The 19,316-nt window shown below is 37.8% G+C and overlaps 1 protein-coding gene across 8 annotated transcripts in view; it reads left to right on the top strand.

Annotated features, from left to right (window-relative positions):
- The window catches only part of NEO1 (neogenin 1), a 235,847-nt gene that overhangs the window by 160,433 nt on the left and 56,098 nt on the right, over nucleotides 1-19,316 (top strand). For 5 of the 8 annotated variants that reach the window (XM_019441531.2, XM_019441525.2, XM_019441529.2 and 2 more), the window contains exon 8: nucleotides 14,095-14,314. In XM_019441531.2, coding sequence (XP_019297076.1) covers nucleotides 14,095-14,314 — 220 coding nt within the window. The remainder of the gene's footprint in view (nucleotides 1-14,094; nucleotides 14,315-19,316) is intronic. The other 3 variants (XM_019441532.2, XM_019441528.2, XM_019441530.2) reach the window with 1 other exon arrangement.

The following is a 19,316-nucleotide window of genomic DNA, read 5'->3' as shown; positions in this document are numbered from 1 at the left end:
GGAGAGAGAAGAGAAAAGGAAAGGAAAAGGTTAACAATTAACCTAGGAAAAAACAAACAAACAAAAACAATTAACCTAGGGGAAAAAATTCAGTAGAAAACAAACTCAGAAACGGCATTAGTGGACAAGGAATGTAAAGTAGCTATTATGGATATGTTCAAAGATATAAAGGAAAACATGAACACACAGGGAACAAATGGTGGCTCAGTAAAGAAATGGAAATACAATAAAGAACTAAATGGAAATTTGAGTACAGAAAAACACAATATCACGAGGAATACTTGGAAGAACAGAAGCTTGCTGGAAAAAAAATTTAAGGAAAATCAATGATGCTAACAAGTACAAGTTTCTCTTTTCAGCTATCTTGTTGAACTGTGCCTAAAAGGGTCATATAAGTTAATACTAATAGACTCACTATTAATGTAGATCTGCACATTTGGAAATTCTTATGTAGCCCTGTACAGGCAGTATAAAATTAATTTTAAACAATTACATTAAGTGCTGTATAGGATAGCAAAATAAACTTACTACATGTGATATTGTATGGCCTTTAGGTTATTGGTAGCTCAGCAGATCTCATCAATATGATATAAATGCCGAGAATCTATTTTAACCTTTGAATACAATGACAAAAATATATAATATTCTTATTTATGTTTTGGCCACTTTAGTTCAAGAGTTTATAGAAAGGTTTCGAAACCATGTTATGAAGGGAATAGAAGAAAGAACTGGCGTATTTTAATCAAAAGAAGACGACTACCCTTAAATACTTTAAAGTAGTCTTTGGCGGCTCATTCATATTTAAGGATATGGTATTAAAAATATTGAAAGTTCTATTTATATGAAAGGAACTTTTAAAACACTTTTCAAAGTAATTTTAGAATTGCAGAAGTGTTAGAAAGAGTGCAGAGAGCTCTCATAGAATATATTCTCCACCCAACTTCATCTAGTGTTAACATCTTAAATAACCGTGATGCAAGCAACAAAACTAAGAAATTGACATCAGTTAACTGTTAACTATGAACTTTATTCTGATTTTACTGGTTTTTCCACTAATGTCCTTTTTCTGTTCTAGGATCCAGTTTTGGATCCCAGTTGCATTTAGTTGTCATATCTCCTACTCTCTTTAGTCTGTGACTATACTTTTGTCTTTCATGCCCTTGACTCTTTTGACTCTTGAGAAAAGTATTGATCAGGTATTTTGTATATTGTTCTCAATTTTTGTTTGCCTGGAATCATCTCATGATTACATTAGGTTAATGGAGTACATTAAGGCTATAATTTTTTTTTTTTTTTGACAAATACTACAGAATTGATGTACCCTTTACAACACATCCATATCAGGGTTATATTATGCCAGTATGTCTTGTTATTTGGTAATGCCAATTTGATCATGTGGTTAAGGTGGTGTCAGTCAGATTTTTCCATTGTAAAGTTTTCTTTTTGTAATTAATAGATACTTTAGGAGATATACCTTGAGGTTATGCAGATACCTTGTTTTCCCTTAAACTTTTGAGATGAAATCTTTTTACTGCTAGGCTTTATTATAGGACAGCTGAGTAGTCATTCTTTTTTTTTTTTTTTTTTTTTTTTTTTTTTTTTTTTAAGTAGGCTCCACACCCTGTGCAGAGCCCAATGCAGGGCTTGAACTCACAACCCTGAGATCAAGAGTCAGATGCTTAACCGACTGAGCCGTCCAGGTGCCCCAATTCATTCTTTTTTGTTATTCTTGCTAGGACTTTACCAGATAGCAATATTTATAAGTCTTCTCTGCTGCTCAGCTCATCCAGAGAGGAATGCTTCAATTTCCTGCTTAGTGATAGGAAGCCTGATGGCCAGCCTTCTGGAAATTGCTGAGGAGAGTGCCAGGGAGTTTCATATTTGAGTATGTGGTCTTAATCCCCTTGTTAGCTACCGCTGAGCACAGAGCCCAGCCTCTCTGATTTAGTTTCTCCTGAGTATAAACCCCGTGTTTCCAGGGGTGAGGTGAAGGTTGCATAGCTCCTAATTCCTTTGTGCCCCATGTCATCCCTGTCTCCTGAAGTGCTGCCAGCGCCTCAAGGCCAGTTTGTTGGGAGTCTCATCAGTCTGTCCCTCTAGGAGTACTTGGTTCAACTCTGCTCCGTCAATTAATCTGTCCGCTTTCTCTTTGCATATGTTTTGGGGTGGGATTACAGCTACCTCTTTTGTTCAAAATAGAGTTTGTGTTCGTGTTTCTTGTCCTATTTGTTGTTTGAAGGTATTTATAAAGTTGTGGACCCAGAGGTATATTTGGCCCTCTGTCCTAAAACTGAGGCCAAAGTAGATTTTCAGAAGATTATTTGGCATCGCCTCTGAAGCATTCAAATACACAAACCTTTGGCATTTCATTTCTAAGAATCCATCTTACAGAAATATTTGCACATGTGCACAAAGATACACAGATAGGAAAGTTTTCAAAAACATCATCCACAACAGCCAAAATAAATAAGTAATGGAATCAGCCTAAATGTAAGTAATAATAAGGAAATTATTAAATTAATGGTGATGTTTGTGTTATAGAACAGTGGGTAGCAGTTGGGAATAATGAGGTTTGTTTTTGTATACTGACATGAGACGTTCTTAAAGACATATTATACCATACAGAAGTTTGCAGAGCAGCATTTTTGGTAGCATTTTATTCTCATATTTTTATGTATATACAAGTGTATAATTGAAAAGGAAAATATTTGGAAGAATATGAACCAAACCTTTAACAGTGGTATTTTGGAGATGATGAAAAGTGGAACTTTAATCTTTTGGCTTTGTATACTTCTGTATTGTATATATTACTTTTATAACAAGCTTATTACATTTTTATTTTTATTTTTTTTTAATTTTTTTAAATGTTTATTTTTGACAGAGAGAGAGAGAGACAGAGCATGAGTGGGGGAGGGGCAGAGAGAGAGGGAGACACAGAATCCGAAGCAGGCTCCAGGCTCTGAGCTGTCAGCACAGAGCCTGACGCAGGGCTCAAACTCACAGACTGCGAGATCATGACCTGAACCGAAGTCGGATGCTCAACCGACTGAGCCACCCAGGCGCCCCAACATTTTGATTTTTAAATAAGAATATGAAATAGACTGCCTAAAGAAGTAGTTGAACAATGACTAGATTTCAAACAGAGGCTCTTTGAAAGAACTGTCTGCTAGATACTATCTCAGGTATTATTAAAGATTGCCCAAACTGGATTATGGTTTGGGGAAAAGAGATTTCACAATCATATAAGAATGGGAAAGTCTAGGTTAACACACCATATTCTCCTGTAGAATTTCTGGGAGTCTTTAACATACTAAAAAGGATGATACATCTGCACAGTCTCACAAATATGGTTTTTCTCCTCTTTTATGGTATATTTGTTAATATCTCCCAAAAGAAATGCTTTGTAGAACTGCACTTTTGTTGACATTGCTTTTATGTTTAGAGCAATAAGCACCATGGTAATCTGGCTCTGTTTTGAACAATGAATTTTGAATAATACTGCTGTGAACGTTCCTGGGAAATACCAATTTAGTAAATTCCTTTATGCAAGGAAATGAAGGGCTTGAAAGATAGAAATTTTTCCCTAGATGCCTTCAAAACCTTATGAACTCCTTCAAAAGGTAAGAAAGAAAGGTTATGAAAAGGGAACAAAATTTGGGGGCACCTGGGCGGCTCAGTTGGTTAAGCGTCCGACTTTGGCTCAGGTCATGATCTCATGGTTCGTGAGTTCAAGCCCCACATCAGGCTCTGTGCTGACAGCTCAGAGTCTCGAGCCTGCTTCAGATTCTGTGTCTTCTTCCCTCTCTGCCTCTCCCCCACTCATGCTCTCACTCACTCTCTCTCTCTCTATTAAAAAAAAATTTTTTTTAAAGGGAACAAAATTAGGATTTCAAAAGAAAACTTAAATGTGCCTATTCACAGCTCACTTGGCTGGTATGAGTGGGTATCAAATCAGGATAATTGGTTCCACTTAACTGAGGGCAACATGCAGCACAGAATTTAATGATCTCTACCTAGAAACTGTTTTCAGTGCATAGATGTATTGGTTAAACTCATAATTACAAACTAAAAGTGACACATCATCCATCACAAATCTAATGTATCGTTAAAACTGGATCCAGCAACCACAGTGTAGCTGGATTTTGAAAATGATTTCTCAGAAAAATGAGAATATCTCTGATGATTTTCTCAGGTAGCATACTACATCAGGAGGAATAGAATCCTTCAGGGTCTCACAGATCCCTTCAGAGCCTGTGGAGTGGTTAGGTTTCAGTGAAAGTGCCAGTGTGAAGCTGCTGCCAGGAGTTTGAGCAGCAGGTCAAAGCTAACAGCTTTTTTTGATGTTCACATTTTGAAAGTTTGATACCTTTTCTCAAACATATTTCCCAGTTGCCTTTCACTTGCGTCAGATTTACATGGTGTTTATTGCTCTAAATAGAGTAGCAGCGTGAACATAGGTGCAGAAGGTGAACAGCCCATTCTTGTTCAGTAACCAAGCAAACCTAGAGCACGGTATGTAGGACCTTGACCCTTGTACTGAGGCGTTGCACTTCATTCTGTAGATAGTTTTGGGGAGAGATGTGACAAGATCTTTTACTTTCAGGAGTGAACTTTGGTGGCAGATGGGAAAGGAAGCAGCATAACTCCTAATACAATCAGACTTCTTTATTTAAAGAAAGATTTCACTTGTGCTTTAGGACCCTTGATGACTAATGGGCATTTGTAAAATCTTTGAGTAATTTCTGGACATTTTATTTTTTTTTGTGAAGGCTTCAGATAGGTTGGTTTTAAGCTCTGATATTTTGAGCAACAGAAATGCCCTGGGATTCTGTCACTATTACTATTGTAACTGTCTAACTATTTTAACTATACACTAGAAAAAAGTATGTTTAATACTTCCAAATGGCCAGGTTAAGCCATTTCATTCTTTTTAGTGATTTTATTGTAGTATGATTTACATACAATAAAATTCATGCATTGTAAGTTTACACTTTAGTAATTTTTAGTGAATTTATAGAGTTGTGTAGTCATCATCACAATATAGACACAAAACATTTCCATCCCCCAAATCACTTAACATCTGTTTGCAGTCAATACCTACTCTTGTCCCCAGCTACAGATAATCAGTTATTTGCTTTCTGTTACTATAAAAGCGCCTTTTGTCGTTCTTTTACATAGAAATGGAATCAGGTAATATATAGTCTTTTACAACTGTTTTTTTTCATTTAGGGTAATATTTTTGAAATCATCCATATTGTGGCATATATCAGTATTTTGCATCTTTTTATTGCTGAATAATTAATCTTTTATAGAGATATACCTCATTGTGTTTACCTATGTATCAGTGGTTGGAGACTTGGATTGTTTCTAGTTTTTGTGTATTCTGAATAATGATACTCTGAACATTCATGTATAAATCTTTGTGGGGATATTTGTTTTCATTTCTCTTGGGTAGTAGATTCTAGGAGTAGAATTTCTGGGTCATATGCTAACTCTATGTTTAACTTTTTAAGAAACTAAAACTCTACAGGTGACATCATCTTGTATATAGAAAATCGTAAGGAGTGCACAAATAAACTATTAGAACTAATAAATGAATTCAGCAAGAGTCAATATCTGTACCCAGAAATCATTTGTATTTCTGCATACTTGGCAGTGGACAATCTGAGATTAAAATTAAAATAATTTCATTTAAAAAATAATAATACTTAGTAAACTAACAAAAGAAGTGTAAAACTTATGGCCTGAAAACCATGGAACATTTTTGAAAGAAATTAAAGATATAAATAATAAACGGAGACAGTTTGTATTCATCAGTTGGAAGACTTAAAGCATTCCCGCCAACCATGTATGAGGATTCCAGTTATTCGTGCCCTCACAACTTTTGTTGTATGATACTTAGTTACCCTTTTTGATGATATACATTCTGGTGAGTGTGTCGTTGTGTTTTAATGTACATTTCCCTAATGACTAATGGTGTTTGCACATTTTCGTGTGTTTATTAGCAGTTCTTATGTTTTCTTTGGTGAAATGTCTAAGTCTTTTACCTACTTTTAAATCGGGTTATTTGTTGTTGTTATTGATTTATAAGAGTTCATTTTATATTCTGGTCCTTGATATGTATTCTGACTTGTATGTTCAAGTCCTTTATCAGATGCATGATTTGGAAATAATTCCTGCCAGTCTGTGGCTTTACTTGTCATTTACTTAGTTGTGTTTTTCTTAAAGTGAAGAAGTTTTTTATTTTTAATAGAATGCAATTATCAATTTTTTTCTTTCATGTCTTGTGCTTTCGTTGTCATATCTAAGAACACTTTTCTAACCCAAGTCACGAAGACTTCTTCCTGTATTTTCTTCCAGAAGTTTTCATTCTTCCATTAAGTCTACGAGGCATTTTGATTCATTTTTGTATGTGGCATTAAGTAAGGATCTAATTTCATTACTCTGCATATGGATATATAGTTGTACTAACACGAGTTGTTGAAAGACTTTTTTCCCACATTAACATTTTTTGGCACCTTGGCCAAAAATCAGTGGACCACAAACTTAGGGGTTTATTTGTGGACTCTCAGCTCTCTTCCATTGATTTATATGCCTACTAATATGCCAATACCAGACTGTCTTGATTCCTGGAGCTGTATTGTAAGTTTTGAAATGGAGTAATACAAGGTCTCCAGCCCTTTTTTCTTTTTCAGAATTGATTTGGCGATTCTAGGCCTTTTGTCTTTTCTGTTACATTTTAGGAGCAGCTTGTCTTCTTAACAATGTTGTCCTCTAACTCATGAGCATTTATTTATTTAGATTTTCTTTTCATTTAGATACTTTTGTTTTAGATGTTTAATTTCTCTCAGCAATGGGTTGTAGTTTTGAGGATATAAATCTTACACTTCTTTTGTTAAGTTTATTTCTAAGTATTTTGTTCCTTTTTTGATGCTATCATGAATGAAGTTGTTTTCTTAATTCCATTTTTGGGTTGTTTATTCCTAGTTTATAGAAATAGAGTTGGTTTTTGTATATTGACTTTGTGTTCTGTGACCTTGCTAAACTTATTAATTCTAGAAGGGTTTTGTTTTGTTCTGTTTTTTGGGGGTGGGCACAAGTGAGCAAGGGGCAGAGAGAGAGAGAATCCTAAGAGGGGCAGAGAGAGACAGAGACAGAAGCATTGCTCACCTGAAGTGGGGTTCACCCAAAGCGGGGCTTATCCAAAGCAGGGCTCACCCAGAGTGGAGCTTGAGGTCACCTGATAGGGGACTCAGACTCACCAACTGTGAGATCATGACCTGAGCTGAAGTCAGTTGCTTAATGACTGAACCACCCAGGCACCCTTTATTTACTTTTTCTCTTTTTCCCATCTTCCTGCACTGGGTAGAACTTTCAGTACCTGCTTAATGTAAGAAATGAGAGCTGACATGTATCCAACCTTAAGGGAAAAGCATTTACTTTTTAACCATTTCATATAATTTCACTGTAGATTTTTCAGGATGAGGAACTTCTGTACTTTGTTGAGAGTTTTTATCATGAATAGGTAGGTGTTTGATTTTGTCAGATTGCTTTTTCTGCATTTATTAAGGTGATCATATATTCTTTTTTGTCTCTTAATATGGCGTATTACATTGATTTCTGGATATTAAACTAGTCTGAATTCCTGTGATAAATCCTACTTGGTCATAATGTATAATCCTTTTAAAATGCTACTAACTACAGTTTGCTAGTGTTTCATTAAGGGCTATTGTATCTGTGATCATGAGGGATATTGATCCCTAGTTTCTTTTCCTTTGGCTTTGATATTAGAGTAATATCGGCCTCACAGAATGAGCTAGAAGTGTTTCTCTTCTGTTTTCTGAAAAAATTACGAAGGATTAGTTTTATTTCTTGTTTTAAATATAGCATTTACCGGTGAAGGCATCTGGGCTTGGACTTGTCTGTGTGGGAAGATTTTTAATTACTAGTTAAATGTCTTCATTTGTTTTATTTCTACCTAGATTTTGTGTTTCTTCATGAGTAGGTTTGGTAATTTTTGTTTTTCCAGGAATTGTTCTGTTTCCTCTGAGTTATCTGATTTATTGACATAAATTTGTTCATAATTTTACCTTATAATTTCCCAATCTATAGGGTTGATAGTATTGTCTCTTCTTTGATTCTTGAATTAGGCAGTTTATGTCTTCTATTAATTTCTTAGTCTTGTGTCTTTTTTTTTTAAAGAACTTGGCTAAAATATTATTCAATTTAATTTTTCCCAGCTTTATTGAGGTATGACTGACAAATGGTAATATATTTAAAGTGTCCAACATGATGATTTGATACATGTATACATTGTGAAAGGATTCCCACAATTAAGTTAACAAGTTAATTAATACACCTATCACCATACATGGTTACTTTGTGTGTATGTGTGAGAGAATGCTTAAGATCTGCACTCTTCACTAAATAGGAGATTAGGTAATTTATGGGAGACTTCTCTTCTGGTAAAAGTATTTAAATTTCCCTTTAAGCATTGCTTTAGCTGCATCCCATAATTTTTAATTTTTTGTTTTTATTTTCATTCAGTTAAAAATATTATTTAACTTTTTTGTGTGATTTCTTCTTTGACCCTTGGGTTACTTAGAAGTGGGTTGTTTGAGGGGCGCCTGGGTGGCTTAGTCGGTTAAGCATCCGACTTCGGCTCGGGTCTTGATCTCACGGTCCGTGAGTTCAAGCCCCGCGTCGGTCTCTGTGCTGGCAGCTCAGAGCCTGGAGCCCGCTTCAGATTCTGTGTCTCCCTCTCTCTCTGACCCTCCCCCGTTCATGCTCTGTCTCTGTCTCAAAAATAAATAAACATTAAAAAAAAAAAGTGGGTTGTTTGATTTCCAAAAATTTGGGGTTTCCCCATATTTATTTGGATTCATGTGTTTGGGGGCTCTACTGTTAGATGTAAATGTATTTATAATTGATATGTTCAAAGAGGTATATAATTCAATGATAGTGGTTAGAGATTTTAATAGTCTACTCTCAAAAACTGATTAAAACAATCAGAAAAAGCTAAGAGTATAGAAGATTCAAACATCCCTATCAGCCACTTTGACCTGATATTACAGAATCTTCGCACAACTACATAAAACATAAAACAAGTCTCAAGAAATTTTAAAAGACTGTAACCATACGAAGTATGTCTCTGACCACATCAGAATTAAATAAGATATCCACATTACACCTGTTCTTTGTCTGGGGCTTGCTATAGAAGCCTCAGAGGTGCCTCAGGGCACCTGGGTGGCTCAGTCGGTTGAGTGTCTGATTTTGGCTTAGGTCATGAACTCATGGTTCATGAGTTCAAGCCCCACATCGGGCTCTCTGCTGTCAGCACAGAGCCCGCTTTGGATCTTCTGCCCCCATCTCTCTCTGCCCCTCCCCCACTCTCATAAAATAAAATAAAATAAAATAAAATAAAATAAAATAAAATAAAATAAAATAAAATAAAGAAGTTGTAAATCCCTCAAGCTCAGGGTTCTTCTCCTGTTACAACCTGCTGCAGGTGTAGGCATCCATCCTGGGCCTTTAAAACATTGCCTTTGTGGCACTTGAGGGGCATGGAGAACTGATGAAAACAAACAAGAAGCTCTGACCATTGCCATTGCCCTGAGTAATGAAGTTCTTTGTCTCTGATGTGAGGCTTGTGTTTTTGCCTGTGCCCATGAAACAGTAATAGGCTGTCTTGTTAGCTTAAAAGTAAGGTAAATCTCCGACACTGTATAGTTCCTGACAGTTTCCTTTAGTTCTTTGAACATATTTTTAACAGCTCCTCTGAAGTCTTTGTTAAATCTAATATCTAAGGACCCCGAGACCTTTTTATTGACTGCATTTTTTTACATTAGCCTCTGAGTGTAAGTCACACTTTGTTTCTTTGCATGTCTCTTCATTTTTTGTTGAATATTGGATATTTTGGATAGCATATTGTAGCAACTGTGGGTTCTGAGTCCTCTTCCTCCCCCCACTCCCGTTTCCCAAGCTGTTCTTTTTTCCTTAGTATAGTTAGCTTGCCTGGACTAAATCTGTGACATCCATCTTCCCCACACTGTGTGACCGCTGATGTTTCTGCTCAGCTTTTGTTCTTTATTGTTTTGTTTTTATTTTTAAGCCTGGATTTCTAGGGTAACCCTTGTGTCTGTATGGATTAGCATTTATCCAAATATCAGTCAGAAGTTGTGCTCAAATATCTCAAGCCAGTAAGCCTTCCACTCTTAGCTGATGGATCTGTGTGTGGTTTGGGCAATGCATTCAAAGTTCAGGTCATTTTTTAGCCGGCCTCAGCTTTTGCTTTCTGCGGGGCTCTCTCACTTGCGCTCTGAATACACACATAGGTTCCGCTGACTGGGGATATGTAGGTCATCTGGACCTCTTCTTGGCTCTGCTGCATATACGCATGGCTTTCAGTCTTCCTGGATTATGTGGAGAACTTCTCAAGCCTTCTTACTGTTTTTTACCTCACCAAACTCCCTGTTAAATCCAGCCTATCATCTGCTGTTTGCCCCCAAATCACAGTCTCAGGCTAGCAGAGACACTGGCCCTTCCTTTTCACTTGCCACCAACATTGCCACTTTAGCTGGCAGTGCTCCACATCGAGTGTGCCCCTCTGATGGCAGCAGCAGGGCCACTAGCTTCTGGGGCCTGCCGTACCCTGGTTGAACAACTACTCCAACAGAGCTGGGGAGCTTGGAACAGACCCAGGCAAGAATGGCACACACAGACTCACTGATTTTACCTGAACTCTGGTAATTTTTATGAATAAATCCTTCTTGGTTTGTTGTATGCCTTTGGCCAGTTTCCAGTTTTTGACAATTTTGTCCAGCTTCATAGCTGCTTTTGGGGAAGAGCATTTGTTGACATCCTCAAACCATCATGCTAGAAGTCTAAAGTCCCAATCTGTATCGTTCTGCCATTGATCCTGGTGTATCTTAACTGCCTATTTGATTCTCTGAGATCACGTAAGACCCTTTCCCTTACCTGCCCAGCTAGATCATGGAATGGCAGCAAAAGAACCAACTTGGGGAAAGTGGGTATAAAACACTAGGACCACAGTGGACATGGATTTTTTCCATAGTTAACTAGGAATCATTTACAATGATCTGCCATTATTTACACTTTGATTCTGTGTATAACTGGTAAAATACATTTGCAAAGCAAATGTTTACATAGCATCATTATATTTGTATATACTTTGTAGCAGCTACAAAGATTAAAATATTTGTGTGCGTGATGAGCTTCTAGAAACACTGGTCCCCATTGCACTAACATTCTCCCTGATTTTTTTCCACTTATTCAATAAATACACATTTATTGATTATCTAAGGTATATACATGCACAACGAGTGATGCCAAGAGGAAACAGATATGGATTTCATCCTCAAGGAGCTTACAGATGAGCGTGATTCATCATGAACATGAAAAATATAAGTGGGAAGTGCTAGATGCCATTCAAAACGTACAGATGTGTGCCCTAGAGTTCCATGGGCTAATTGAAATGTCCGTGTCTGACCAGTTCTTAGTTATCACCCATCACTTGTAGCACCTGGTCTTCCTGCTTACATTCTCCTCCTGGTTGCCTTTATATTTAGATTTTTCTGTCAGTGAAAACATGCACCTAGTGCTTCCACATACACTTTTCTTATTGATGATATTTGTGTGGTTCATACCAGCCTGGGACATGAGTGGGGAGCGTTTCTAGTTACAGACAAGGAAACTGAGATCAGAGAGACTGTGTGACTTGCCCAACTTCACGTTATTAGGACGTGACAGAGTCAAGTTTTGAATAGAAGGTCTTCGTACTTGAAATCCTGGGCTTTTTCCAGTATGCTGTACTGCCTCTCACAGTACAAATTTCCTCTCCTCTCCAGCCAGCAGATAGTTGGGAAAAACTTAGCTTAGTGGGTCAGGTCAGACTTGGAAGCAGTTTTTACGTAAGTGTATTTCTGGATAGACAGAAATGAAGCAACAAAGCAAGACTGTATTCAGGCTACTCTTCAAATCATTTCCCTCTAAGGGTTTTTAGTGACTTAATTTTACATAGTCAGAGATTCAGCATCGCCAGTTGCTTCTTACACATTTCTCTGGCACCTGTGGGATCATTACTTTGGACACAGCATGTTCATCATTTGCCATCTCTCCCTCAGTCTCTAGTCTCTTTCAATGTTGTCATTCTCTGCGAATGACACCCCCAACCACCCATTCTCCCAAGCCTGGTTTCTCCAGGAACCTGGAGCCCTTGACTCCTTTCTTATCTTCACCCCAACCTCTAATCCTGTCGTTCCCATCCTACCTCATAGGGTTGTTGTGTGAATAAACTGGCACAGCACATGAAAAAGAACTCTGAAAGCTGTGAAGGAGAGGTATTTCTTTTCTCTGAGGAAGTGCGTCTATTCAAGCATCAGGGATAAGAATGAGGCCTCAGAGGCCATTCAGACGTAACGGTCTTACAATATTGACACTTGTGTCCGTGAAATGTGGACTTGTATCTTCTGTGACTGTGGCTGTGACTTCATGGTCTTACATGCTGACAGCACTCTGTTCTCTCCAAAGTACTTTCTCAGAAAGAGAGGAAAAGAGAGAGTAAGTGACATGCACAAGATGATAAAATTAGTAAGAGGTCCAGCAGGAGTAGAGCTCCTATTGGCTAAATGCAGAGGCCTCTTAAACTAGAAATCAAAGTTGATTTTTTTACACTCCATCACTTACCATCTGTGACTTAGGATGAGTGGTTTAGCCCTCTTAACCGTCAGCCTCTACATAGAAGACAGAAATAAAATTTTTCATAGAATTGTTGTAAGGATTCAATGAGTACATGAGCCAGAGTGCCATGTAGAAATGATAGCTGTTGGATGACTTTCACCCTGCCCCACCTGAATAGCGACGTTAGGTTGGTCTTCCTCTGTACTTTCCCTTAGAGAACTCATTCTACCTGGTGTATTTATTTGACTGCTTCACTTTAGATTCTCTGCAGTTCACAGATCTTTCCTGGAGATTGTTGACTTAGCATTTCATTGAAAACCAGCTTCAGGAGTTTTCGTGTTTTCCTCTCTGCCCTTTTTCTCCTAATTTTCCCATTAAGGTTTTGACAGAATTCTGATGAACTCCTTTAGTTGAAAGTTGTGAAATTATCCTTATACTTTCTGGCCCCAAGATGAAGGAGATTTTAAGTTCACTATTAGGAAAATCAGAAGTGTCCAGCAACAGAATGGACTGCCTCAGCGAGTAATAAAGTTACCCATGACTACAAATATATGAGGCTCTTGACAAGCAGAGCTTTGACTTGCCTTCACTTCATCTGTCCCACCCAGTTCCTGAGTTCTGCAAGCCACAGAAATATATATTGCAGAGAGGGCTGTAACAAACAGATAAGCCACCTAAGTGTTGTATTTTTATGGTTTTGGAATTTTTGATTCATGTTTTTATACTATTGTAGTTAAGTGAATTGATGAAGATAGCAGATGAAATATTTGTGAAGTGAGGAGAGTCGTCGAACTTCCCTGGGGATTGCCAAATTACAGAGAGCAGAGTTTAATGTTAGTCTGAAGTTAAAGAGGTGGCTCTTGAGTCTCCTGCAGAGCCGAAGACCCACAGCTGTGCCTTAAGGCTGACGGTAGCCTGGGCCTGTGCTGAGAGTACCTGCACTCCTCCATACTACACATGTTATTCCATATTTGATAAAGTAGCTAAAATACTGAGGTTTTATCAGTAGATGAGACTTTTATGTGAAAGGTTTGACGGGCGATGCATGCTGCTTTCAGGATTAAAAAAAGATTACTTGGTCACTGCTGTGTCCTTCTGTGAGATGTTTTATTCTCAGCTGTCACCTTCCCTGTCCCTTACCCACAACCATTATAGTGACCAAAAAGTCTGCTTGCTCTACAGTGATGTGTCTTGAATAGTGCCCATTAGTTTTCAGTAGTTACCCCTGGCCTGCATGTTAGCCTTCAGTTTAATGGCCTTTTTTATGTTCATTCATTTTATTTTATTTCCCATCGTGGTTTTGTTTATTTCTTTTTTGTTTTTTGTTTTTCTGTTCTCTTTTTTAAAACCGTCGTGGTTTGCCCTTCATATTCCCCAATGTTTGCACATGACAAGATGTTGCCATCCCAACATTACCTCCCACTTCACTGACCAGTGCCACTACTGACCATCTAGCACCAGCCACAACGGGACCACTGCCTTCAGCTCCTCGGGATGTCGTGGCCTCGCTGGTCTCTACCCGCTTCATCAAATTGACATGGCGGACACCTGCATCAGATCCTCACGGGGACAACCTTACCTATTCTGTCTTCTACACCAAGGAAGGGATTGTTAGGTAAGTGTCTGTGTGTCTGGAGCCAGTGGTTGCATCTTGGTCTACCCCAGGCCAGTCATGCTCACCCTGGCTCTTTGTTGTGCAGAATCTGTACCAATTTTCAGTCCAGAAAATATGACCACCAAGATGCATATTTCCCAATTTTAGGTCATTAAAACTTATCCCAAACAGACTCAAGTCCTGGTATTCTTTCCTGCCTCCCTGGAATGACTTGGGGAGAAGGTAGATAGAGCTTTTTAGGTAGAAGTATTAAAATGTAATGAGGGCTGTTCTTTTTTCATAAGATTCAGTCAGCACAGCCTATAGGATGTGGCTTACTTAGAACATTCAGATTCTAGAAATTAAGGTAGACTTAATTTATGGAAGTAATCATAAATGAGTATTTGCCTGCACCCTTATGTGGATGTGGACTGCCCAGCTCTAGGGGGCCTCCTTGATGATACAAGAGTAATTAGCAGCTAATTTTCCTAAAAAACAGCACTTCCATTAAATTTCTCTCCATCTCCACCTCTTTTAGGAGCTCATGTTGCTTCTCCATTGCTTATGGGAGATTTTCCAGAATCCCCAGGCCACTTTACCCATGGTCCAGCTTTATTTTATCTGTCCAGCCTTACTTGCCTCACCTCACAGTTTAATTCACTTTCTAATGAAACCAGTCCAATTCCTATCACTACACTGCCTTTCTTCAAGTGTGTTCTCTTCTGTCACTTCCCCCTTTCCCAACTGAAGCTGAAGTTAGTGAATCCTTGTGGCCCAGATTAAGCCCCATGAAGTCCTCATGCATTTTTCTCCACTTTTTCGCATAGTCTTTCTCTTCTATGCATTTCTGCCACTAATATTGCACTTAATTATGACAACATAGGATCTTATGCCGCCATAAATTGTTACTCTTCTATTTTATGTATATTTGTGTTGTTTTCCCAACCAAATTATAAAAACTTTCGGAAGAACCAAGCCGCATGCTGTGTATTCTTAGCATTGTCAAGTAGATTTCTTTATTCATATCAAAATAAGAAAGCTGAAATCACTGTTTGGGCTGGGGCCCTCACAGATGAAATAAAGCTTGTGTTTCTACCAGGGTGCTTACATCTGGTACATATTGTATTTAATAACTAGACTGTCAAGTTCCACAAATACAGGAACCTTAATCATAATCCCTTGATTTAATACTTTTGAGAAGTCCGAGTGACCTAATTTGAGCCAGGTGGAGATAGATAGAGCTTTGAGATAGATGGAGCTTCTGCTAGAATGATGTTTATCTGAACACTGTACCAGATGTTTTGGGCATTGCAAAGATAAAGAAACATGGTTCTGGACACAAAAAGGCAAGACATTACTACCGAATGGCTTGTGTTAGAATGCCTCCAATGGTCTTTCACATCTCCTTGCTAATTTCATAATATTTCACAAAAGAAAAAACCATTTAGTAATTCCTCAGAATAACAAACTTCTTTCCATTATAGGTCCTTTGTCTCTGCTGTTCCTTCTACCAGGAATGCATTTCCCTCACAAACAACTGTTTCTGGCTTCTTACCAATCATCTTCAGATGACACCTTCGTAGGCCTTCCGTGAATACTCACCCGGCTTAGCCCCCCTCCAACCCTATCACACAGTGATGTTCTGGGGCCAGCTTGTTTCCAAGCCTGTTGTTAAATTTTCAGGAAATTTTGTAAACCCATGACAACTTGGTAGCTCAAAATGGGGTGTGGCATGAGTATTTACTGAGACAAGTGCTACAAACCAGAGCTGGTTATTAAACGTTGACCACAACACCACTGCTGTTACATCATCCTATTTTGTCTTTCTGCTTTTGTTTCCAGAACACGGAACACTCTGACATTTTCTCTCTTTATTAACCAATTTCTGGTGTCTGTCATATCAATAGAATATCACCAGCACCTGGAACAGGGCCTGGCATATAATAGCAGTAAATAAATACTTGTCCAGGGAATAAATTCATTTCAGTCAATGGAGAGGTAACAGCTTATTCAAGAAGTCATGTTGAGATAATTGACTCCATTTGGTGGGAAGAATGGAAGTTCTACAGCTCTGTCTTATATCATGTATGACAATAAATTATAGATAGATGAAGAGATTTTAAAGCTTATAAATGTATTAGAAGAAAATACAACTGCTTTATCATTTGAGTGTGAAAGGCCTTTTAAAGGAAGACAGGAAATCCAGAAGCCACAACAGGAGAGATATACAAAGCTTATTATACAACAATGTAAAATTCCATGTGATAAAACATCATAAACAAAATCAAACCATCAAGTGATAAGCTGGGGAAAAATTGGTAGCAGTTATAAGAAAATAATATTGCCATCCAGTCTATATAAAGAGCTCCTGTAAGTCATAACTAAAAGATACTCCAAGAGGCAAATGCTACAAGTGGATGATTAACAGAAGTTAATGGAAAGCCTGTTAAAGTTAAAAAAGGTTTTGCCATCACTTGTGGTCTTGGGAGATACAATGTAATAATACAAAAAGTGAAACCATTTTTCACTTACAAAGTTGGCAAAGATTTTAAATTGATAATATCTAGTGTTAAGCAAGTTAAATTCTGGGAAGAAATCCACTCTAGGCTTTTGGTGGCAATATAAGAGTAGCCTTTGGAGAAAGTGGTTTGGCAGAATTATTTTTTTTAATCTCTTTAATGCATATACCTGTCAGCCCAACAGTTACACTTCTGGGTGTTCTATAGATAACTGGTATGCATAGGGCACTCATAAAAATGTTTATTGTAGCATTGTTTGTAAGAATGAAAAGAGGAATGAAAGTAAATGCTCATTCATGGAGAAGTGAGCACATAATTAATATACGTATATCCACATGAAATGTGATATAGGAATTTTTAAATGATGTGTCTATATATTTTGATGTGTATGTAAATGCTTAGAACAGTGATTCTCAAACAGGCAGTTTGCCCATCCCTTGGGAGACATTCGGCAATGTCTGGTGACATTTTTGGTTATTACAACTGAGATGAGGGAGGATGCTTACTGATGTCCAATGAGTAGAAGCCACAGATGCTGATAAACGTCCTGCAATGTGCAGGACAGTCCCTTACAACAAAGAATTATCTTGCCCAGCAGCTCGCTAGTACCAAGATTGAGAAAAGCTGACATGGAGAGATCTGGTAAGATATCAGTCCATGCCACGGTTAGGTGTCAGGGAAGGACATGCTTTGAGGAGAGAGAAAAACTGGGACTTTCAGATTTTTTTTAACTATATATACTTTTGTTTTTAATGAGAATCTGTCACTTCAATTTAAAATTAAATTGTCAGGCAGGAAGACAAGGCAAGTATATATAAAGGAAGAAGAGATGCAAGGAGGATCCAACTTAATGTGTCTGTCTGGTGTTTGAAGGATGGGAAAGTAAGAAAGCTGGCTTAAGTGGCCCAGAGTTTTGGTAGGAATTAGTAAGAGATTATAATAAAGTGGAAGCTTGGAGCCAGATGTCATAATGCCAGTAAGAATTTGGACACAGTCAGTTCAGAAGGACCATTTTAGACTCCTGAGCAAGTGTGCACTGTGATTTTATTAGCTTTTCTTAGTAGTTTATGAGCACTACATAGAAGAGGAGAAGAAATAGTCAGCGAGACAAATCAGGTAGTTAACCTAGTCGTGTGGTAGGTATGGCCTGGACGAAAGGGAGAGCCGTGACTTGGAGTGGACAGAATAAACCTGGGGAATATTTCAAAGGAAGGTTCTTGGAGACTAATTTTTTTGTCACTTCATTTGTGAATGAAGCTTATGATTTCTGAATATAAGCAATGAAGGAGTAGAAAGAACACTAAGTCAGAAGACTATATCCTGCTCACTTGTTTTGTAAATAGAATTTATTTGACCTTTATAAGCTTAACTTTTCCCATCTGAATAACGAGGGTCGTAACTTTTCTTCATAGACTTATAATCAGAATGCAGTGTGAGGATGTATGCCACTACCCATATTTACAAAGCCTTCCACTTCCTGCATTTGAAAAATCAACCACCAGGTGGCAGTATGTGTCTTGGTCATATATTGGTCATGTGTATTGGGTGCCCGAGTTTCTTGAGATTTCAAAGGGTTCTTCCTCTGCGTTTTCATCTAGGAAATGTTTGCCTTTTTTTTCCCCCCAATGCCTTTAGTGTAATAGAAGTGCATTTCTGATATTAGGCACTAAATGGAAAAAAAGCAGAGTGAGTTATTCCAAAATTAATAGCATTTCAGAGATGGACGAAACCTTAGCTATAAGTTGAGCCCAGGAGTTGGCAAGGCAGGAAGACAAGGCAAGTATATTGGACCTTGGACCAAATCAGCCTTGTTATTTTTATGACCCAGGAGCTAAGAATATTTTTACATTTTCAAATGGCTACATTTTAATAGGTTATATAAGTAACTACATAATATTTTCCATTTTGTCTGTAAATATTTGCTTTCTGCCTCAGAAGGAATTAATGATTGGCCTACAGTCCCCCAGAAAGCTAGTAGCTTGCCAGAAGTAGAATTGAAGCTCTTATCGCCTAGCCCAGCACTGTCTTAATATAAAAAATACCTTTGTCTTTCTCCCTTGATTCTTAGCTAACACATTCTAACCTAAGTTCCATTGTAACGTCACACATTTATGAGAATTGTACTTTGTAACTCACCCTGGATCTTGTCCTCAAGTCAAAAGTTTTTTCTAGACAGACACATGGTTCTGGGACCTCAAACCAATCTAGTGTTACAAGCTTTTGCAGGTAGGTGCTGGGTATTTATTTCATCTGAAGGAATCATACCTATTACTGATTTTTTAAATTGTAATGCTTCTATAGAAATTTATTCCAGATTTTCAGTTCTCTTCACTCATTTCTCTTGTTTTTTTCCCTTTCACATAGGAATGAACAAAAAATATACACATTATTACTATACAAAGGTTTACATACAGAAGGCAAATTTCCGTTCGTGCATCTGCACACGTTTGTGAGTGCTGCAGTATGAGCATTCTGCTCAGTTCTTATGTAATATGTGAATGTGA

The sequence above is a fragment of the Panthera pardus genome, unplaced genomic scaffold (genome assembly GCF_024362965.1).
Source record: "Panthera pardus isolate Hobbes unplaced genomic scaffold, ASM2436296v1 HiC_scaffold_24, whole genome shotgun sequence".
Classification (NCBI taxonomy): domain Eukaryota; kingdom Metazoa; phylum Chordata; class Mammalia; order Carnivora; family Felidae; genus Panthera; species Panthera pardus.
This window is presented reverse-complemented; position numbering and strand designations above follow the sequence as displayed.